The sequence below is a fragment of the Geospiza fortis genome, unplaced genomic scaffold, assembly GCF_000277835.1.
Source record: "Geospiza fortis unplaced genomic scaffold, GeoFor_1.0 scaffold20, whole genome shotgun sequence".
In the NCBI taxonomy this organism is placed as follows: domain Eukaryota; kingdom Metazoa; phylum Chordata; class Aves; order Passeriformes; family Thraupidae; genus Geospiza; species Geospiza fortis.
In genome coordinates this window covers 1,970,828-1,991,710 of record NW_005054374.1, presented here as the reverse complement: position 1 = coordinate 1,991,710, position 20,883 = coordinate 1,970,828, and the positions used below count along the sequence as shown (strand labels likewise).

The following is a 20,883-nucleotide window of genomic DNA, read 5'->3' as shown; positions in this document are numbered from 1 at the left end:
GAGGATTAGTTCAGATACATAGAATCCTGTCATTTTTGAGGGCTCTGACTTTATGTAGTACTTGCTATTCTCTCAAACCACATCTTCATTTTTTACTGCAGACAACAATCAGATGCTTGGTCTCTGCATGGTCGATGTGTTTGAAGCCATAGTTCCAACAGCATTGTGTAACCTCTGTGTCACTATTTTCTTAGCAACTTTGTAAATGAAAAAAATCTTATCAGAAACTTTTCACAAGTACTGTTACATTTTTAACAAGTATGAGAAATGCCCCAGGGGACATAAATGTTAATACATTTTTATGAGGCAGTAAAATAAATTCTTGTATCCTTTCACGTGTTGGAAAATATGTTTTCATTGCACTGTGATCTTTTTGATCTTTCCTAGCTGTTTTTATGTTGTCAAACAAAGCTGAGTCAATACTTTTCCTTATCCCTTTACTTATGTCAAGTCAGATCTATCCCATTAGCACATTTCTTTTCACTATTAAATGTTTATCTTCACTCTTTCTGCCAGTGGATCGATCTGTTAGCTTATTGTTAAAAACAAATTATCCTGCTTGTTCAAACTCTGTTCTTCCTGATTTAGTTTATTCTACTGTCCTTTATTTGCTCCTGCCTCCATCTCTCTTCAGACTGAGAATGCAGCTACTATCAGGTACACATCTTCTGTCAGTCATGTGAGAGATTGATTCCTGCTTTGGCTTAAATATATTTGGTTTCAAGTTTTGGGTTTGCTGTTGAATTGCAATGGAGAGTAAAAGATGAAGAGAAGATGACAGCAATTCAAACCAGACCTGGCATCCATTGAAAAAAGTCACAAGGGGGGTGTCTTTTTTCTCTTGGCAGTAGACAGCAGGAGGAAGTCCTGGAGCTTTTCTCACTAGCCTTTGGTCATCACTTGGCTTTGGGAATGGAGTTGCAAGGACACTTTTAATTTTCTGCTTGGAGCCAAATGCTTATGTCTGCATGTTTCTGAAAAAAAAAAATAATTCTGGGACTTGGTTAGAGATTAATGACATTGGTTATGAAAAATCACCAGCAACATTGTAAATATAGCATATCTCATAACATACAATTATCTAGCCTAAGTGGGAGGAAGTTTAGGGAGCACAGGCTTCTGAAGAGCTGACTAAGACCATCTCTGAAGTTGAAGAGTGTTGGGACATAAGGATTGTAGGAAGAAACCACCACTGGAAATGTTATGGTTCCACCCTGATGGTAGTGGTAGGTGTTGGATAGAAGAGGCAGGAACCTGAATTTGGACAAATTTTGTGTTTATGTTACAGAGCAGGGGCAGCTCATGCTTAAGTTGATAGATTTGTTTGGTGACTTGGTAGAAGGCACCTTAATCTGGATGTTAAAGAACTGATGAAAGCTGATCTGGAGGGCTGAAAAAGGGTTTGTGAAAGGGGTGATTGTTGTTGGCTTTGTTGTGGACTAGTGCAGTGGAAAAGCAATTAAATATTTATTATGTAAAAATAATCCTGGTTTAGAACATTGTATAGGGGACATGGACATGACTGAGAGAAAATTATTTGTTGACAATGAACAGTAACTGGAGCAAGAATGGAAAATTCAGGGAGACATTTTTCCTCTCTATTTCTGAAATGGAGGACACTTTTCTTAGGAGAAAAGGAACCTCTGTATTCTCTTTTTCCCACCAAAATAACTCCTGACTCTCCTCACATCCATTCCCAGTCTTTCAAAGTGACCAGACTGCAGAGAAGTGCATGCCATGGCACTCTCATTGGTGTTAACTCAGCTGAAATTGAGACAGGATGACACATGCAAAAAATGCAGGCACTAGTCCAGGTAGGGCTGCCCTTGGCAGTTGAGATCAGTGATCAGAGCACAGCAAAAAGGGGGTGGGAGCACAACAAAGGCAGGTAGGGATGGTAAGACAAAGGAACAGGATGGTTTCAAAGATTTACAATAGTGGGAAAAGTCTAAGGGGGAAGTAACAATGGCCCTGTTAATGAAAACTGAAGACAGCTTAAATCATTAATTTCATCCTGCAACTTAATATATTCTTTGAGGCATATCCCATGAATGGCAAATTCCAGGGACTGTGGCACTGGGGTGAAGTAACCATCATCAAGTTAGCTTGAGTGTTTTAAGTTTTTAAGGTTTCACCTATTTTCTTATCTTGGGGGAATACTGATTTGGTAAGTCATGCTAGATTCAAATGGGCAATGAATTTTGTAATAATTCTGTTCGTAAAAATGTGAAAAGAAGAAATCAGAGCTCCCTCTAGAGCATAGAACATGTTGTTGAACCAGCTATCAGTTTGTTTATAACATCCCCTCCTCTTTGGTTTTAATTCTTAGCTTTAAAACCAGAAAAACCAAAACTTGCTGTTTGTGGAAGAAACCACACTTTAGTTTACACAGGTATGTAACCTCTATTTCATACATAGATGCATTTCTTCCTTTGCTTTCATGCAAATTACATTAGGAACCCCAGAAGTGTTGAAGAAGGGAAAAAAAAGAAAAGAAAATGGGCTTCTAAAACTCAGGGGTTTGACGTCCAGTTATTAGAATTCACAAATTTTTAGAATTTTTAAATTTATTCTGAGCAAATGCATTTATAAACTGATGTTTGATAGTAGTTTCCCAGTAACAGACATATGGAAAAATTTCTTGCTGGCATTTGAGGTGTGGTTAACAATTACGAATATTTCCTTTAAGCCCTGTAAAGATATATTGTTAATTTTATATGCATCTGTAGTCAAATTTACCTTAGATAAATAATCTTTATTAGTGTGAAGTTATATATTTGAATAAATATACTAGAACTGAATGTTTTCAAGTCTTCAAATTTTCCTGCATTTTTGGTTACACAATATAGTCTGCTATTTCAATGACAAGTTGCTTTATTAAGCTATAAATAAATAAACTGTAAATATGACCTTAAAAATAAATTTGTAGAGATACAGTATACAGAGAATTTATGAAGGTTCTTGTCATGCTTCTATAATTTATGTAATGGAATAGCCATCTCTGTGGTTGCAATCCTTTAGCTTTCAGTAAATGTTGTAAAGGGGATTGTTTGATTATTAGGAGGTTTATATACATGAACACTGTAAATAAGATTGTTAGAATAAAATAGAACATATTAATAACAATCGAGTATGCAAGTCTGCACAGGGTAAATATTAGTCACCTTTGGTGTACACACTGGCTAGGTAATTTGTGGCCATTATATGTCAGTTTATTTATCACATTTCTGTCTGGGTTTCTGTTAATAATAGGATATATCTGTTTCTTCATAGATGAGCACTTTAGATGTGAAACATACTAAAATTAAAAGTATAAATCTTGAAGTTCTCTAAAGTTGAAGATATCTGTCATCAGTGTTAAATTCAAGATTCTAGAAAAAGTACCTGGTTAATTAAATTGGAAGTTATTTAAATATTACAATAAGTAAAATATTTCTAATAAAAAACTAAGTAGAACTATATTTCATTCACTGTATTCAAAACTATCAAGTTATTAATTTCTTTAATTTACATACTAATACAGCTTCAGTTTTTCTTGTATGTGACATCATGCACCCTTTTCCTCCCACTTTATTTCAAAATATACATTATTTGTGGAAGGAGCTGCTTCTGGTTGCCAGGGCTACTGGTAGTCATTTTCTCAGAGCTCTTGCAGAGCTCCCAATCACATTTATTTTTACATCAGTCTCCAGAATAGTGGGAAATGCAGTAAGGTCTTTAGGAAGTTCTGCTCCAAGTGTGTGCAGGAAAACCTTGCTAGCTGCAACAGAAACTGCTAATTTCAGCTGGAGGGTGTTTCAGGACAACAGACCCTAACATTTTTGTGATGTTTTTTCCATTGAAAATTAAATCACTTGTTCTGGTTTCTTCTTTCTCTGTATTACCTGTACTTTTCTGTATGCAGAAAAAGGAAATGTCTATGCTGCTGGAGGTAACAGTGAAGGCCAGTTGGGATTAGGTGACACAGAGGAAAGGACCATGTTCCATTTAATTAGCTTTTTCACCAACCAGCACAAGATCAAGCAGCTATCAGCTGGGTCATACACCTCAGCAGCAGTAACTGGTGAGAACAAATGCTAATAAAATCTATTTATGTGTGTCTAGCCTGATTCCAGGAAGACATTTAATCCAGCATTCTGTCTGCATGTGTGGGTGCATTTTCTATCCTCACTGTCTTCTTTCCTTAGTAGCCACAGTTGTTTTTTGACAGCCAATTTCCTATTTTAACAGTCTGGTAAGGGGTGTGTGTCTCAATAACTTCTTAGAGTTTTTGTGAAAGTTTAGTAGAAATACTTACAGAGGAGGAATGGTATGAATACCCTCAAAATGGAAAAAAACCCTTCAGTTTATTTCCAGGGAAAGCAGCTACAAAACATGAATCCTATGAAGACTAAGCATCTTTAATTCCACTTGTTACTGCAGCTGTTGCAGTCCATTGGTTCAGGCTGCACTGCTGTGTCATTCCTTATTAATTCTGGGAGAGGCTGAGCCTCTCACTTGTTTCTCTGGTGGCAGAAGTATACCAATTATACATCACAACATGCTGAAATCCACATAGTTATAATACTTCCAGTCACTGGATGGGTGGTCTTTTATTACCCTGTAACGCAATTTTTCCTGTGTTGCTGTAAAGCAGTTTTTTCTGTACATGTTTAGGGTAAGTTATTGAGGCTGTAATTTCAGAACTTAAGAGAGATGCTAGCCTGCTTATTTGGTTTTGGGTTTTTTTATACCAATTGCTAATATTCTCCTGAGTTTTTTAGATTTTTGGGACAATTTTTGAATTATTTTGACTCCTTACACCACCTCAGTAGTACTGTAGGTAGTACTTTGTTATTCACAACTTATTTCCCACCAATAAGAAATATGCATAGAGAAGACTTTACCTCTTCTAGAAGAATCTACAGACTTTTCATGTTGTTCACTGTGTGGGTTTTTTTTTGTTTTTTTTTTTTTTTACTATTGCCATTGGTCTTTGTTTCAATAGAATCTGGTCTTAATAAACCTGGAACATCTACTATTGGAGTTTAAGGAAAGCAAAATGAAGCTGGTCAGTAAAACCACCTCTGAAGAGAACAGAAAGATAAAGCATGAATAAGTGGGATGCCTACCAAAGTCAGGACAGAGAACAAGTTTGGAAGAATGAGGAAGGAGTGACTTACACCTAGGAATGAAAAGATGCCTTAAATTCGCTGTAATATTTACATACTGACCTCTGGCAACTGAATTGTCTCACTCAGTCTCGTCCTCTTTCTGAAGGAATGTTTTTTACACAGTATTTTTTCTGTTGGTATTTATGGCCTAACATTGGTTGATGTGTAAGTGTTCTGGGTCACTTTTGAAAAGCTTAGGAAAAACCCTCTTATTTCCAATTCCTTTTTGCATTAAGCTAAATTATCATGTATATCCTTGAGATCATGACATTCAGTAGTATCATATACAGAGTTTCTGAAGTACTCTTCAACAAAGGGCTTAACCTTTTATTAGTTTTTGTTTTAAATCTATTAACTATCTGTGTCTTCATTGTAGAGGATGGGCAGCTCTTTGTATGGGGTGATAATTCAGAAGGGCAGATTGGCCTGGCCGGTGAAGCCTCTGTCAGTGTCCCCTGCAAAGTGGATATTGGAAAACCTGTTTCCTTTGTATCCTGTGGATATTATCATTCTGCCTTGATTACAGGTAAGAGAATGGGAATAGAGGTTAGTGGAGACAAGACAGTGGTTTTCAAATAGTTGTTTGAAACTTGATACTGTATAGTTGTTAAAAACTGGCATGGGACAGAAAGCCTCCTATGTAGTTTTGTATCATACAAAGAAAAAACTTGCAGTTAATTTTTCTTCATTTGCACATTGTTGTGTGAAAGTATATTAGAAAGAATGAAATATCTTATTACAGTTTGTTTTCATAAAGGTTATTGCATATATTGTGGGTTAAAACTATGGTTTCAAAAATCCAACTTTTTTGAGGGTTTTGATAATCAAATAATAAACTTTATCTTCTCTACAAATATCAATATTGAACTGAGATGCTATGTTATGAGAAAAAATTAATCTTGTTAGAAGTAAAAGATTGTTGTCCAAGTTTGTGTTTTGGTCTTAAATGTAAGTTTTGAAATCATTTAAACTGGCAGTACGTGGTATGAGGAGAAACAATGCTGCAGTGAGCTGTTGTCTGCTCTCCAAACCAAACCACCTCCCTATTGCTTTCCACCTCTCTCTTCCCAACTCTCCATTGGTTTCCAAGGTGAAGATTCCACTCACCTTTTAATAACGCCAGTATGGATGAATTATCAGCCAGTATTGATGGCGTTATGTATGAGCAGCTATGAATTCCTCTCAGCCATATAGATTTACATTATTAAACTTTACTGTTTGGTCCCCTTAGAGTAATTAAAGATTTCAAAGGATCAATAGTTTTGATTGTAAAGCTTTTAATGGGTACCCAGGAGCTATTCCATCAGATACCTTTCCCAGATTACTTGATAAATGTTACTTTTCCACATACAATATCTTTATTGCTCTCTGAGAACATGCTGTTAACAGAATGAGAGCTTGCTACGGTGCACAAATATTAATTAGGTGTTAGGCTGGTAGTGTGCAACTTTTTATTACAAATGCTTTATTACAGTAAATGAATTAAGTGTCTGGGCCTGATCAGGACCTCAGCTTCCTGGACTCAGAATAAATGGGGGAATAAAAAGATACTTTCTTCAAGGATGTAGTAGTAAAGTGTGCATCTCTGCCTTTGAGCTAAGAGCTGAAGGTCCAGGAGTGCAGCAGGATGTCACAAAAGTTCTTATTAGTAGAAGGGTTATGAGGGTTATTATTAGTAGAAGGGTTGAGGACAAACATCTGAGAATAAAGAGAGAACAGTGTGTGCCAAGTGCCCTAAGGAAGTGGAAACTTTTGATGGAAGGGGATAAGAAAAAAAGGGTTAGGCTTGTACCTGGCTAAGAAAAATAGAGCTTCTTAAAATATTGATAGGTAGAATGAACTGGTTATTACCTGTGAAAATGAGGAGTTGGTGAACCTATTACTACTTAAACAGGCCTGAGTATGAGGTGGAAAAATCTTAATTTTTAGCCTTAATATCTGCAAATCCTGCATGAATTCAGTCTATGTCACTAAAGCTACTGACACACACATGGCATTCTTTGCGAAAGCATAAATTTTTTTATTACTTTCCTTGGGCCCCTTGCCATCAGTTTTATTTGACTGATACTTCAGCTGCCATAAAAATTTAATATTGGGCATCCAAGTACTTTTGCAGAATCGATTTTCTGTTGCACTACTGTCAGTGTGTAGCTACACAGTGTTTAAAAATTAGCTTTATGCATTTTTTTCTGAGTATAACATAGTCACAGGATGTGTTACTTACCAGTTATTAGAATATTACAGAATTACATTTTGATTTTTAGACATCAAACAATGCACTCTTTTTAACAGTGTAACATGCTTGCAGGATTTCAAACTTGGTAGATGCTGTCAGACTGAGCTGATGAGCATGGGACCATATGGCTCCCTTTCTTAATATGTTTATGTTTGACATAAGGTGTGTGCTGGCTGAAAAACCTGTTGGGAACACAGGCATATCTGGGTTAAAACCAAAAGGTGGCTCATGAGGACACTAGGAAACATAGTGTGGACAGAGAGTGCCCTCTCCAGGGCAGGATGTTCAATAATAAGAGAGTATTGAATAAAAGAGTGGTGAAGTGTGGACTCCAGCTTTTTTTTCCCTTTAAAAATGAAGTTCTTATTTTTTTGACATTGCTGGGTTTTAGATTTTTTTTAGTAGACTTTTAACTTTAAGGTGCTTAACTGCTATAAACACAAGAGCAATGCCTCTAATAGTTCCAAAAAGGGATGTCATCCTTCTTCCTTCTGCTTTCTAGAAGGCCTTCTTTGCAAGCAATTTAACTGCTGAACATATCTCACCCTTATTCTGCCATGTACACGTGGACTCCACTGATGCCTGAGTGGTTGTAGAATAGAAGAACAGAATAAATCCTGAATATAAAAAAAAAAACCACTAAATATTTTAAATAAAAAACCCACTTCTGAAATTTAGACTAGGCATATAGGCCTGTGCCTATATGCACAGGCAATGGCTAAATCAATTCCATATGCAAATTAGGAACTAGTCTGATTAATCAGTTCATATTTGAAAGATGATTGTTTGCTCCCTTTCCCTCTCCTTTGCATTTGTCAAAGAGTTTCACTGAAAAGAAGTCCTTAGTCTGTAGCTTCCAGCTCTCTTCAGGATTTTTTCAGTGTGTTTTCTTTCCTTCCTTTTTGCAGGCTTTGGACATTGTGTCCCAGTATCAGGGTTATGCCTCAAGCAAATCAACAAGAGAAATAAACTGCTGGGAGAGTGTAGCAACAATTTTGAGTACTTATACAGATCTTTCCTTGACTTTCCTTTGATCACACACTCAGGAGGGGACAATTTTTCAGGAAGCATTAATCTTGGCGAGCATGTACAGCTCATTTGTCCACTGCAGGAGATGGAGAGCAGGAAAAGCTGATGTATCTCACCACTGCTCTGGCTTCTACAGCAGAATTAGATGTGTGGAGACAGAAAGGAATTGAATATATTAGACCCCTTCTAGTGTTTCCCCTGCCTGAATTGTAACTGTAATCAAGGTCAAGATAGATTCTTAGTGAGAATATGTCTTTTTATAAAGAGTTTTGCAGATTCCTTGAGTTCTTTTTTTTAATACATTTTGTCATTATTTTTAAGGACTGGTTTAAGAATCATTCATGCCACAAACACTTCCATGCTCTGAATTTCAGTGTTTGAGACAGTTTTAACCAATTTGGTCTTAATAAATATTTATTTTCTTTTTCTTCTCATTTATTCAAGAAATGTGAGCATTATCCAATTCTTTTGTCCACTCATTTTTGTCCCTCATTTGCCACCAGCCAGATCTCTTATCTATGCACTCAAATGCACATTTTCCTTTGAGGGACATTTTCCATTCATTTGTCCATTTTCTTGATGTGCTCCTGTGATTTTAAGTTTAGTGATACAGAAAATCACATTAGGGAAAGTTCAACATGTGAGAGTGTGACTCATATGAGAGGAACAAATTAAATAACCAGGTTTTGTTGTGAACAGAGTGTCTTTAAAATTCAGGTGTACTCCACACAGTACATCATGTCCTCAGCATGCAGATGCACTCAAAATTTATCTGGGTTTGACTGGGTTCTGTTCATGCTTGATTGCTATTTTTCACAGTTTTTAGACCACTATTTGCCCAAAAGGGATGTGTAATGTATTCAAAAATTGCTTTGGTAAATGGTTTTATCTTTGTTAGCTGGATTATTAAGTGGAAAAAATGTAATAAACTTGATGAGTTTGGGAGGCTTGGCCATTTGAATCTCTAATCCTCTTAATTAGATAATGATTGGATTAATTTTTTCAGTGCAATAGTGTTTAAAAAGAACTGCTGGTCTCTTCAAAGAGAACTGCATAAGTAGTTATCTCCCAAGTGCTTTTGGGTTTTTTTTCAAACTTGTTTTTAGAAATATATGGCTGATCTAAGAGTACTGAAAAAATACTTATCTTCCAAAAAATACAGGATTCTTTTTGTTGCTTTTTTTGTTCTTTCCACTTAGGATGCTTAAAATCTCTTTTTGTCAGCAGAATGTTTTGGTTGCAGAAAACCTCACATTGCAGTTGATTTTTATCTTTTTAATTGGGCTGCTGTTTTAGAACAGAAAATTGGTGCTGATGCAAATAACAGCAAAGTATTTCTGCATATAGATATACAAATAAAATCAGAATTAAAACAGGAAATCAAACTGAACAGAGAAGCCTAAACGCGGTTCATAGGTTTAAAATTTAATAAAATGTCATTTTTTGCAGCTGAGGTAATTTGTTGGTTCTTAAGAAGCACAGACAGATTGAAATGACTGAAAAAATTCTTAGAGGTGTAGAAGAATGTAAGAGAGCCTCGAGAAGATGAGGCTGAGAGGGGCCCTCATCCCTGTCTGCAGGGAGGGTCAGGGCATGGACCAGGCTGCTCCGTGGTTCCAGCAATGGGACAGGAGGAATGGGCAGGAACTGATGGCCGGGAAGTTCCACCTGAACATGAGGAGGGATTTCTTCATTGTGCAGTGACCAAGCACTGGGAAAGACACCCAGAGAGGGTGTGGAGTCTCCCTCACTGGAGATATTCCAGAAATGTCTGGACACAATCCTGTGCCATGTGCTCAGGGATGATCCTGCTTGAGCAGGTTGATTTTCCATCAAAATTCCACACAAAATTATTTTCTGTTTCAGTTCAGATTCTTACAAGCAATTCTTCATTTGACTTAAATACTGATTACAGAGAGAATTACCACCTCTCAGAAGCAGGATGTATATGGTTTTGTTTTTCCTGTGGCTACATTCCTTGCAGGCTAAATATTGTGATTTGGAATTTGCAGGGGACTCAAATCCCCTTTGTGTCCCATCAAAGCAGAGTGAGGGTGAGGGGCTGGGAACACAAACCCTGCGAGGAACGACTGAGGGAGCTGGGGTTGTTCAGCCTGGAGAAAAGGAGGCTCAGAGGTGACCTTATCACTCTCTAAACTCCCTGAAAGGTGGCTGTGCTCAGGTGGGGTTGGTCTTTTTCTCCAGGCAGCACTGACAGAACCAGAGGGCACAGTCTTAAACTGTGCCAAGGGAAATATAGGTTGGATATTAGGAAAAAAGTTTTTTACAGAAAAAGTGATGAAGTTCTAGAATTGACTGCCTGGGGAGGTAGTGGAGTCACCATCCCTGGATGTCTTTAAAAAAGCCTGGATGTGGCACTGGGTGCCAGGGTTTAGTTGAGGTGTTAGGGCTGGGTTGGGCTCAATGATCTTGAAGGTCTCTTCCAACCCAGTGATTCTGTGAATTCTGTGCTTTTCGCAGCTGTTTGGGCGTTATACAAATATGTTCAGCTATCCTGTGATGTTCATATTCTGTCTTTATAATTTGTGTCTGCAGCAGTCTTGACAACCCATTCTTGCTCCTGAGTGTGTGCTAGAAACCATACTCTGTTCTGTATTTTCACAGGAGATGGTGAGCTCTATACTTTTGGAGAAGCTGTGAATGGGAAACTGGGATTATTACCTGAACAGCTGAAGAACAATAGAGTCCCACAGCCTGTACTGGGAATTATGGAAAAGGTTAATAAGGTTGCTTGTGGTGGAGAACACACTGTGGTGCTGACAGGTATGCAATTTAACTGGCTCTTCTTACAGCCCTGTAATTTAAACTCCATTCCCTTTAAGGAATTTACATCCCACTGAAGGGCTGGATGCTGACCCTAACTGGAAGGCCATTGTATACCAAGCAGGTAGAAATCCATGTACCACCCAGCTGAGGCAGGCCTGTGCTGCACTGCCCATGTCCCTTGGCTACAGGATGAACTTGGCCAGGTGATTTTAACAGAGGAGCTTCCAGGCCACTCCTGGTTGACACGACTTGCCTGTCCTTGCTTTATCTGAAACTTCAGCAATGTGAATGTGCTTTTTATTCAGTATAAAATGCTGAATTTATCAGTATAAATGATGTATAGAGTGGTTTTGGGTATAAGAAAATCCTGTAAGAGCTCAAAGTGAGGTAACCTTCCATGGATAGGATCTGCAGAGCATGCTGGGGTCCTTTTCAATTCCACGCAGCCCAGGACTCCCAGCCTCTGAAGGGACAGAAGGTTATTGATCCTGTCTTCTTTTTCTTTATAGTCTTAGCTCCAATAAATAACATTTTCAGAGAACTTTACATAGGCTGAGTGTCTTTCTTACTGGAATTGTAATAAGCCAGCACCACCTGGTGCAACACAGATGATTGATGTTTTTTTCCTCTAAGGAGCTTGAAGTTGTTATTGCAGTGAGAGGGAAATTCTAGAGGAAAGCTTCCATTCTGTAGTAAATTTAAATGCTCTTGAATATTTAGGAAGGTATGTAGGAAGTCACTTTTCAAGTAGCTTCACTATCTACTGCATGCCTGAATGGATTAAATATCTCTTATTGTGATACAGAATTTGCTTGTGCCTTTGAGCAGAATCTTTAGCATAAATATGAAACCAGTACAGACATTTGACATATTGTGCAGGTTATGAAAATCAGCAAATACAAATGTTACATATTAATTCACAGGGCCACATATATAGTACTTGGAAAATGCTGTGTGTTACTGAACTGTTAAATGGTTGTCTGCCAGTGGTGACTGAGCTTTTCCAAGGCATACATGCAAAGCAGTGCCAGCCATTTCTTTCCACAAATCCTATCCTGACCTAGAGTGGTGTAGAAGCAGGAAAGGTAAGTTTGACTTTGCCTGAAGATAGTTCAAAAATATCAGCTTTAGCTTGCAATGAGTTGACTTTGCCTGAAGATAGTTCAAAAAATATCAGCTTTAGCTTGCAATGAATATAATATGTGTAAAACTGAATAGCCTGTGATTTTTCTTCTGCCAAAATAAAAAAGCTGTAAAACCAAGATATATATAGATATATAACCAAGCTATGTATATGTTGGATGGATAGATATGAGTCCTTAAATCTGTATTCTAATCTGTATTCTCTGTATGTCTTTTGACATAATCTGTATTCTAATCTGTATTCTCTGTGGTTGTCTCTTGACAATCTTGTGGTGTGCATTCAAGGTTATGTAGCCAAACCTTCTAAAATATAAACTGAAAATCTAACTGAGGGAGATTGTGAGTGGTGTTGTGTTGCAAGCCATTGGAAAGAGTAAAGGTGGAAGTGAAATGCTGGAAAAGATTATGTATAGTGAGTCAAGCTGCAAGATTCTGGGTAGGTTAAAATTCCTTTGGGAAAACTATAAAGAGGAAATAGCAGTAGCTAATCCAGGAAGCAATGTAAACATCTGTCTACATTTCAATGCCTTTGACTCCCTTCTTCCACCGAGATACAGTCTTACCCTGGCAGTATTCTATGTCACAAAATAAATTTATTTATGTGAAATCAGATTACCATTATTAGTGAAAAAATGGCCATAAATTTGGGACCAACAAATGCATAAATCATAGCATTATTTTATGAGTTATAAAGTGAAGTTTTGTAGAAAGAATTTGATTATCATCATTGATTATTTTTTTAACCATAAATCTGAATTCAACCAGTAGATTTTTTGATTTAATGGTGTTTCATGTGATAAAAATAACCATTATAACCAATGACTGTTACAGAGATTTAGAAGAAAGACACAGACCTGGATGCCATTATCATTATAGTGAAATCTGTACAAGAGCTAGAACAAAGAGGGAAATATAAAAGCCATAGAAAAATGCAGTGAAAAAAATACTGTAATAAGTTAATAAATATACATATATTTAAGATTTTCTTGTTTATGGAAATAAATTCTTTAGTAGAAGTAGGAAATTCAATTCTGACTGAGCTGGCAGTTGATGATCAAAGTGTTGAGTGCCAGAGGACCTAGTAGAGTCACAAAAAGAGGAAAACTATATCCTCCAACAAAATACACTTCCTGAAGATTAATAGTTGTGATAAGAGTGAAAAATCAGATAGATGTTTTTTAATGTGATTCAGCTGTTATTAAATGGGTGACAAATGTGAACTTCCGACTAAGACACTTTGAGTTAAACAGTAGAGAATAGTGGCAATAGTGTCTCAAATGAAAGATACTTTGTCAGAAGTGTTAACATAGAGAACATTTTCTGACTCAAAGCAAAATTTGAACAAAAAGTTGTGAAAAGAGATAGATGTGGATACTAAAAATTTTAAGGGACTGTGACATACATACATAAATGGCTTTGCACCAGAAACTTCACTTAAAATTGGTCCTAAATTCATCTTGAGGTGGTATGACCAGAAACTGAGAATTCTGATGAGATATCTTTAAAGAGGGGCAGAAACATTTACACCTCTTTTAAGTTCATTTTCATAAATTAGGAAAGTAATACAATTTTGAAGAAACTCTGAATTTCAAGTGTCATCCTCCATGAAAATGGATGCTGCTTGCCTTTAGTAACACAATATGTACTGGTGTGGTTTTCATCCTTTCAGGGTCTTTCCAGCTTTTAAGGATGTGACATTTCAGTCTCAGGAAATGAGAATTGAGTATGTGACTATTGAATATTCCATTGCTTCATCTATCTCATTTGACATAGCAAAAGCACAAGAGAAAATGTCATATGGAAAAACTGTTGCTCATCTTGGCTCATTTCTTGACATCATTTCTACTTGGAGTTTATCAAATTAGAAGAAAGCATAATTCAGTTATCTTACAGAGTATAAGGCAAGTTTCTTCCTGACTCTTATGTGTAATTAGTCTATTCCAAAGCACTTAATATGATTTCTTTTTTATGACTGTTGTCTATTCTATTGGCAATTTTGTGTGGTGAGAACCACTGTTATCTGGGTTATTAAATCAAGGTACTGCTTGGAATCTCTACAAGCATCAGAGTAAAAGGTAGAAAGTGTATATTAAAATAATTCTTTGGGTTTTTTCCTCTGAAATTCTAAAATGACAAATTCAATTTTTTTTCTCAATTAAATTGTTGACAGCAATAATTTAGGAAAAATCCCAATTTTAAAAAGATTGGTTTTAGAAATGTTGAGTGTAGTATTGGAAACCATCATCTTTACAAGCTCTGTTGTTACCTCTGCCTTTAATATTTGCAATTGTTCTAGACAATAAGCAGAATTGCATTTAAAAATTCTATCATGCAAATTCTTGGTAGCACAAAGCTTTTCATTTCATGGCAGTCAGTCAGCCAGTCTGAGCAGATCCTGTCCTCATCTCAGATTCATTCTCTCAGAGACTGAGAATTGCACCAAATTCCCCCAATGCTTGCAGGTACTTCCTGCTGCAAATGAAAGCTGTTGGTGTCATCACTTTCAAATTTAACATGGGAGAGCAGCAATCCCAATTTGTGTGCTTTTTTCAGTAGGGTGTTTTAAAAGGTAGAAAAATAATGAATCTGAATCTAGAAATTGGAAAAGAAGAAACGGATTATTTGGAGTGGCCTTAATATCTTGCAGTTTTTTTCAGATGAGGACAGATCCTCTGGGAATAATTTTTTCTATAGAAGGATATATTACTTCCTTTCATTCTCTGAAAGGAAGGAAAGCAAAGATAGCTCTTCAAAGGAAAAAGTGAAGCAGACCTTTGAGAACAGAATGTTTGACATAAGAACATTAGTGCATTAGTATGTAAAATGTTGGATTTTTCATCTTCTGTTTCAAGGTCTTTTAAAAAGAAAAGGAAGTCAAGGCACCCTTTTGAAAGAGGACAAAAAGGATGTAAAAACTCTACCTTTTCCTGTCAGAACTCACAATTCAGCCCATATAGGATTATTAGATTTTTCAAACCATTCTTAAGTCTGTATACTATTTATACTGAAATCCCCAAATCCAGTTACTAATTCTGAATACTGAACATTGTGTTGACAGTTGATTTTTTACAGTAATATTTTTCAGCATAAGCTGTTTAAAAATAAAGCTATTATGAGAGTGAATAGTTCATTGGCATAATAGTTATAGTAGTAGTAATAATAATAATGGTAATGTTCAAGGGGAATGAATTTATGTGGACAGGCCACCAGGATGATTAGAGGGATGCAGCACCTCCCCTGTGAGGAAAGGCTGAGAGAATTGGGGTTGTTCTGCCTGGAAAAGAGAAGGTTCTGGGCTGATTTAATGGCTTCCAGTCTTCCAGTACTTGAACAGAGCCTACAAGAAATAATGGAGGGGGACTATTTACAAGAGCCTGGAGTGACAGGACAAGGGGGAATGGCTTCAAACTGACAGAGAGTAAGTTTAGGTTGGATATTAGGAAGAAATTCTTTACTGTGAGAGTGTTGAGGCCCTGGCACACGTTGCCCAGAGAAGTTGTGGATGTCCCATCCCTGGCTGTGTACAAGGCCAGGCTGGATGGGAGCAACCTGGTCTAGTTGAAAGTATCCCTGCCCATTGCAAGAGGTTGGAACAAGATGATCTTTAAGGTCTCTTCCAACCCAAACCATTCTATGTTGCTATGATATAAGCTTACCTGTTTCCTTTTTAGTTCTGTGGACTTTTTAGCTTCATCTGTAGCCTTAGATACATAGCAGGGAATGCATGATTTTGAAAAACATTCTTTGAGCTCATACAGTTCTGTCAGCAAATGGTATGTTGTAAAAAGCAATATGAAAGTTATATAGCTTTTTGCCTAGGAGTGTTTTATTGATAGTGCAAATGATCACAGAGATTACAAAAGATGCCTGCAAAGATGGAAGATAACACAGCTACAGGGAAATATCCCCTTTTCCAAAAAGGGAAATAGGAAGTAAAGAAGCAGCTCTTCCAGCACTCAGGTGCTGGAGGTCACTTGGAACAGCAAAGCCATTGTCTTCTGTGCAGCCTCTGAAAACATTTCTCTTTATCCTTCAAGGGCCCCCTCATGGGCTGCTGCTGTGTTCAGAATGATGAAAATCACCCCTGTCATTTTATCAAGAAGTGTGTGAGGTTGCTTTTCCACACTCTTCTCTTTCCATGCATTTATAAAGACAGATGGGAGGAAATACCTCATTTCTACTGAAGGGGGTTATTAGTGAGGTGTGACCCCACTTCTGCACCAGAGTGGTAAATCATTTAAGAAAGGTTCAAAGTTTTTTTCTTTCTCTACTCTGATAATTCACTAAGAAGCAAATTTAGGATGAGCAACATTTAGGTGCCACTGGTCTATAAAGGCAGCAGAAGAAATTATTCATCATATGAAAGCAATCTAACCCGGCTTGGGATTGGCCTTTTTCCTCATTTTCAGTAGAAACACTGAAAGAAAAGAAAGAAAAAATTCCCTGCAGTTTTAAAGTTAACATTTGAGAACATCTCCCTTTCAACACACATGCAGAAGACTTTGCATGTTTCATGCTAGGATTAAAGAAAAAAAACTGTAGTTCATGTTCAAGTAATTATGTTAATTAGATAAAGCCATGTAATTAAAATATCTGCCAGTTTCCAAAGAATTGTTTAAATAAATGCAGTACTTCTAAACAGGATTTTTTGAATCAGCCATCCTGAGAAAGCAGTTTACTGAAATAAAGATGAGACTTTTTTGCTTAGAGAAAGCTCCTGTCTTTCAAGTGGAGTTTCTTGATTCTTATGCAGGGAGTCTAAATATTACAGGAACATTCTTACTACTTTTACTTCAAACTTACTCCCGAGGTTTTACTTTCTTGCACTAAAATTTCCAGCAGAGGGAGCTTTACCATTACATTTAGTAAAAAAACCATGTTTGCTCAATACTTTTCATCTACAATTTACAAAAAATGTGAGACCATTGGGCTTTTTTTTTAATGATGTGAATTCATGACGTCTTATTATGGAACACTTTGTAAGGAACAGGAATGAAAAGACTTTCCTAGAAAGAACATTTCCATATGTAATGTTACTATTTCACCATTGTTCCTTTGAAATTGGAAAGTTCTTTTAACTTAACATAGAATATTTTTTGTCAATTTATAATCTTTCTCATTTTTTCAAGTGCTTTAAGTAGAATTTCTCTCACTTTTCCTTTGTTGCCTACATGCAAAAGACAAAGAGGCAGGAAACGAAATTCTAGGAAAACTTCTCCCTTTTTCCCAAAGAACTTCTCTGTTCAAGCATGACCTCATCAAGATTTCCAAGCTTCACAATCTTCCCCTGTAGTGATGGAGTGCCAGGATGGACACACCAAGAATCTTTATTGCTTTGGAGAAGCTCTCATTCTTTTTCCTGGCACACACAGTCCATTAAGTAGACAAAATATAAATGTGGAAAGATGATTATTCTGTCACAAGATAACACAATTATAGTGTTCTCTGTATTTATTGCAGGGCTGATTTGGTAGCTGAACAGAAGACTCAAACCTATTCTGTTACTGTTCCAGTCTCTTCCTACATACAAATTATGAGGTCTTGTCTATTATATTTAGGGCTATACAATGTTCATGGAGCTAATGAGTAATTAAGATGAGGCTATTGTGAAAATGCACATAAATGTATGAATATTATAGTCTTGAATTGATTGCAATATGTAAATTCCCATACATTTTAAATTTTTTTTGTACATATGATCAGTGGATTATTTTGCATTTATGTTAGAAAGTATATCACACATTGAAACATTCAAAATTCTTCTCTGTGTATACTTCATTGCTTGAATTCCTGTTTTTTTTATTTTGTTGTATATTAATAATTGATAAATGTAATTTATTAGTTGGCACATTTATTAATTGATTAAACATTTTTAATTATGTTTATGTCAGTGGCCTTCCATTTGGAGAATAGAATGTAGGCTATTATATTAATAAATAAATGTATAATTTGTATAATAAATATAATTATTTATAACTAATATAATAATTAATATTATAATAATATAATATAATATAATATAATATATATGTATAAAATATATGTACCAGCATATTTGTTGTTAACTTTATCTGTATAATTTCAGAGACAGATGTTTATACTTTTGGACTTGGACAATATGGGCAGCTGGGACATGGAACTTTTGTGTTTGAAAGTTCAGTACCAAAGCCTGTGAAACGCTTGAAGAGGCATAAAATTTGTAACATTGCATGTGGGGAAAATCACACTGCTGTGATAGCAGGTATGGGAGTGCAAAATTCTGGAACCACTTCTAGAACTCTCTATTATGCTGTAAAAGCTTTCCTGATACAATGAGCAGGAGCAGACATATCCATTACTGGTTCTAAGGGTGAAATGAGCCAGTGAGAAAGGTGAATTCAACAGGAATTTCTGACTCACAGCCATGCCATGCATAACTCTGTATCTCTTGGGGAATTATAACCTCCTAATTATGCCTTGCTAACAAATATTCTTGTTTAGAAGCCATTGTTTTTCTGTATAGTTTAAATCTTACTATTTTGTTGGGGTGGGTTTTTTTACAAATTGTCTAGACCAACATCTCAGACAGTACTTGGTCTGAAAACATGCATATTTTTTTAATAATATTCATCTGTTGAAGATCTAAAAATAATTGTTCAGATTTTGCTTTTGGAAGGGAAATATTTCTTACTTTCATAGCCTGTTGCTTTGTGATGGTTCTGTCCTGGTTTTCTACTGAATCTTTGTTTTAACATCCTTTTTATTCCCATATGCAGAGAATGGCCTGATGTTTACTTTTGGAGATGGACGACATGGCAAGTTAGGCTTTGGAGAAGAGAGTTTTACAAATCTGTTTGATCCCACTCTGTGTTACAATTTCTTGAAGTTCACAGTCCTTTTGGTAAAACCTTTGTTCATTCCTCTCAGACATCATAATATTTATCTTTTTATGAAACACATTATTAATGAGAGCTGAAATATCATTATAGAGTTATTTCTTTCTGTAACATTTAAACAGTAGACAACACAAACTGAAGGAAAGAGGAAACTATCTATGCTTAGCACAGTGTTAATTTAGTTTAGAATGTCTTTGACTTGGGCTTGACATACAGATTCCTCTTTAGGGTTTTATTCAGTACTCTTGTTCTATGGTGTTTTGGTCTTCAGAGCTGTGGTAGCTCATAAACTGAATTATTTATTACTCCTGGATGGTTGGAAGTGTGGGGTAATTTATATCTTTTTTTGTAAACACCAGAGAGTAATCTTTTAAATTTTGACAATTTTTGTACAGTGGGATTTTTTTAAACCTCAAGAAAATTTGAGGGTTTTTTTTAATCCAAGCTGAACAAGAAAGCAAACTGAAAAGGAAGTCTTTTCTTTTGACAATTGTGTAAGGGAAGTTTTTCCATCTGCTTCTTGAGGTGTGGAAGAAATATCAGAGAATTGTCAGCATCAAAAATATTAACATGACTCAGGATTGAACAAAATTTTCAACAAAAGTCTATTGATCACTTCTGTTTGTTTACAGGAATTAGAGGTGAAGGAAGTTTTATTAGAAGCAGTGAATGTTTTAAACCTTTTAAAAAGTGAAACCTCTGATCTTTATGTAATAATACTGTGTCTACTGGAGGGTGTTGAATTTATTTTACATTTTGCTGATTTTGTGATAAAACATTTAGGTTTGAAACTATCAGTATTGCTCTCAAGTGATTCATATCAAAATAAATAGCTAAAGTCTCTTGAAAATAAGTGGAAATATCTTTGCTATCATTTATATAAAAATTTTGATAATCCTGGTTTTGTTCTGTTCAGTACAAATACATTGTATTTAACTAAGAAGAAGTGAACATAGACCACTAGTCATTAATAAATGTAATTAGGTACTTTTATCTTGTTGGTGTAATTGGGAACTAAATTTGAAGCCATTTGCTATGTCTTACTTCTACTACATTTCTTTCTTATCATCTAAGTCCCTAGAGATGACAGTAAGAAAAGTGCATCCTTGCATACTTGCAAATGAAGTAATCAGACCTTTTTTTGAGCTATAGGTTGCTTGTGGGGGTTGTCACATGCTGGTTTTTGCTGCTCCAAGACCTAAAGGATCTGAAATACCCTTGGAAGATTTATATGAGCCTCGTTTGACTGCTGCTGCCTCTCAGAGCAGAGGGGACTTTGTGCTGGCAAACACTTTGCAGTTATCAGCAGCACGAATGAGACGTCGAGAGAGGGTAAGCTCAGAGGTATTTAGAGTTGCAATACTTCTTTCAGGAATCAAAAGCACTTTTAAAGCTAAAGTCTCAGCATATGCCAAGCAGTTAAATATATCTTCTTAAACTAAGGGTTTAGTTTTAATGTGTAATATGAAAAACAGACATTTACCCTGGTTCCAAAAATTGATGCAGGAGAAAAACCAGTAGGTATTGTTTGGATTTTGCTTAATTATTTCTGTGAAAGAGATTCAAATTGGATTTGTAATTTTTTTTGTTCTAAAATGTAGAACCTGTTCCTTCGCATTTTTTAAAACTCTCTTAGAAATATTTTTTGAAAAATAGCAAG

The 20,883-nt window shown here is 36.0% G+C and overlaps 1 protein-coding gene across 1 annotated transcript in view; it reads left to right on the top strand.

Moving 5' to 3' along the window:
* The window catches only part of RPGR (retinitis pigmentosa GTPase regulator), a 39,275-nt gene that overhangs the window by 7,015 nt on the left and 11,377 nt on the right, over window positions 1–20,883 (top strand). The window contains exons 3-9 of the mRNA XM_031060195.1: window positions 2,330–2,392; window positions 3,905–4,063; window positions 5,530–5,679; window positions 11,044–11,202; window positions 18,434–18,589; window positions 19,104–19,228; window positions 20,376–20,555. Of these exons, the coding sequence (XP_030916055.1) occupies window positions 2,330–2,392; window positions 3,905–4,063; window positions 5,530–5,679; window positions 11,044–11,202; window positions 18,434–18,589; window positions 19,104–19,228; window positions 20,376–20,555 (992 nt within the window). The remainder of the gene's footprint in view (window positions 1–2,329; window positions 2,393–3,904; window positions 4,064–5,529; window positions 5,680–11,043; window positions 11,203–18,433; window positions 18,590–19,103; window positions 19,229–20,375; window positions 20,556–20,883) is intronic.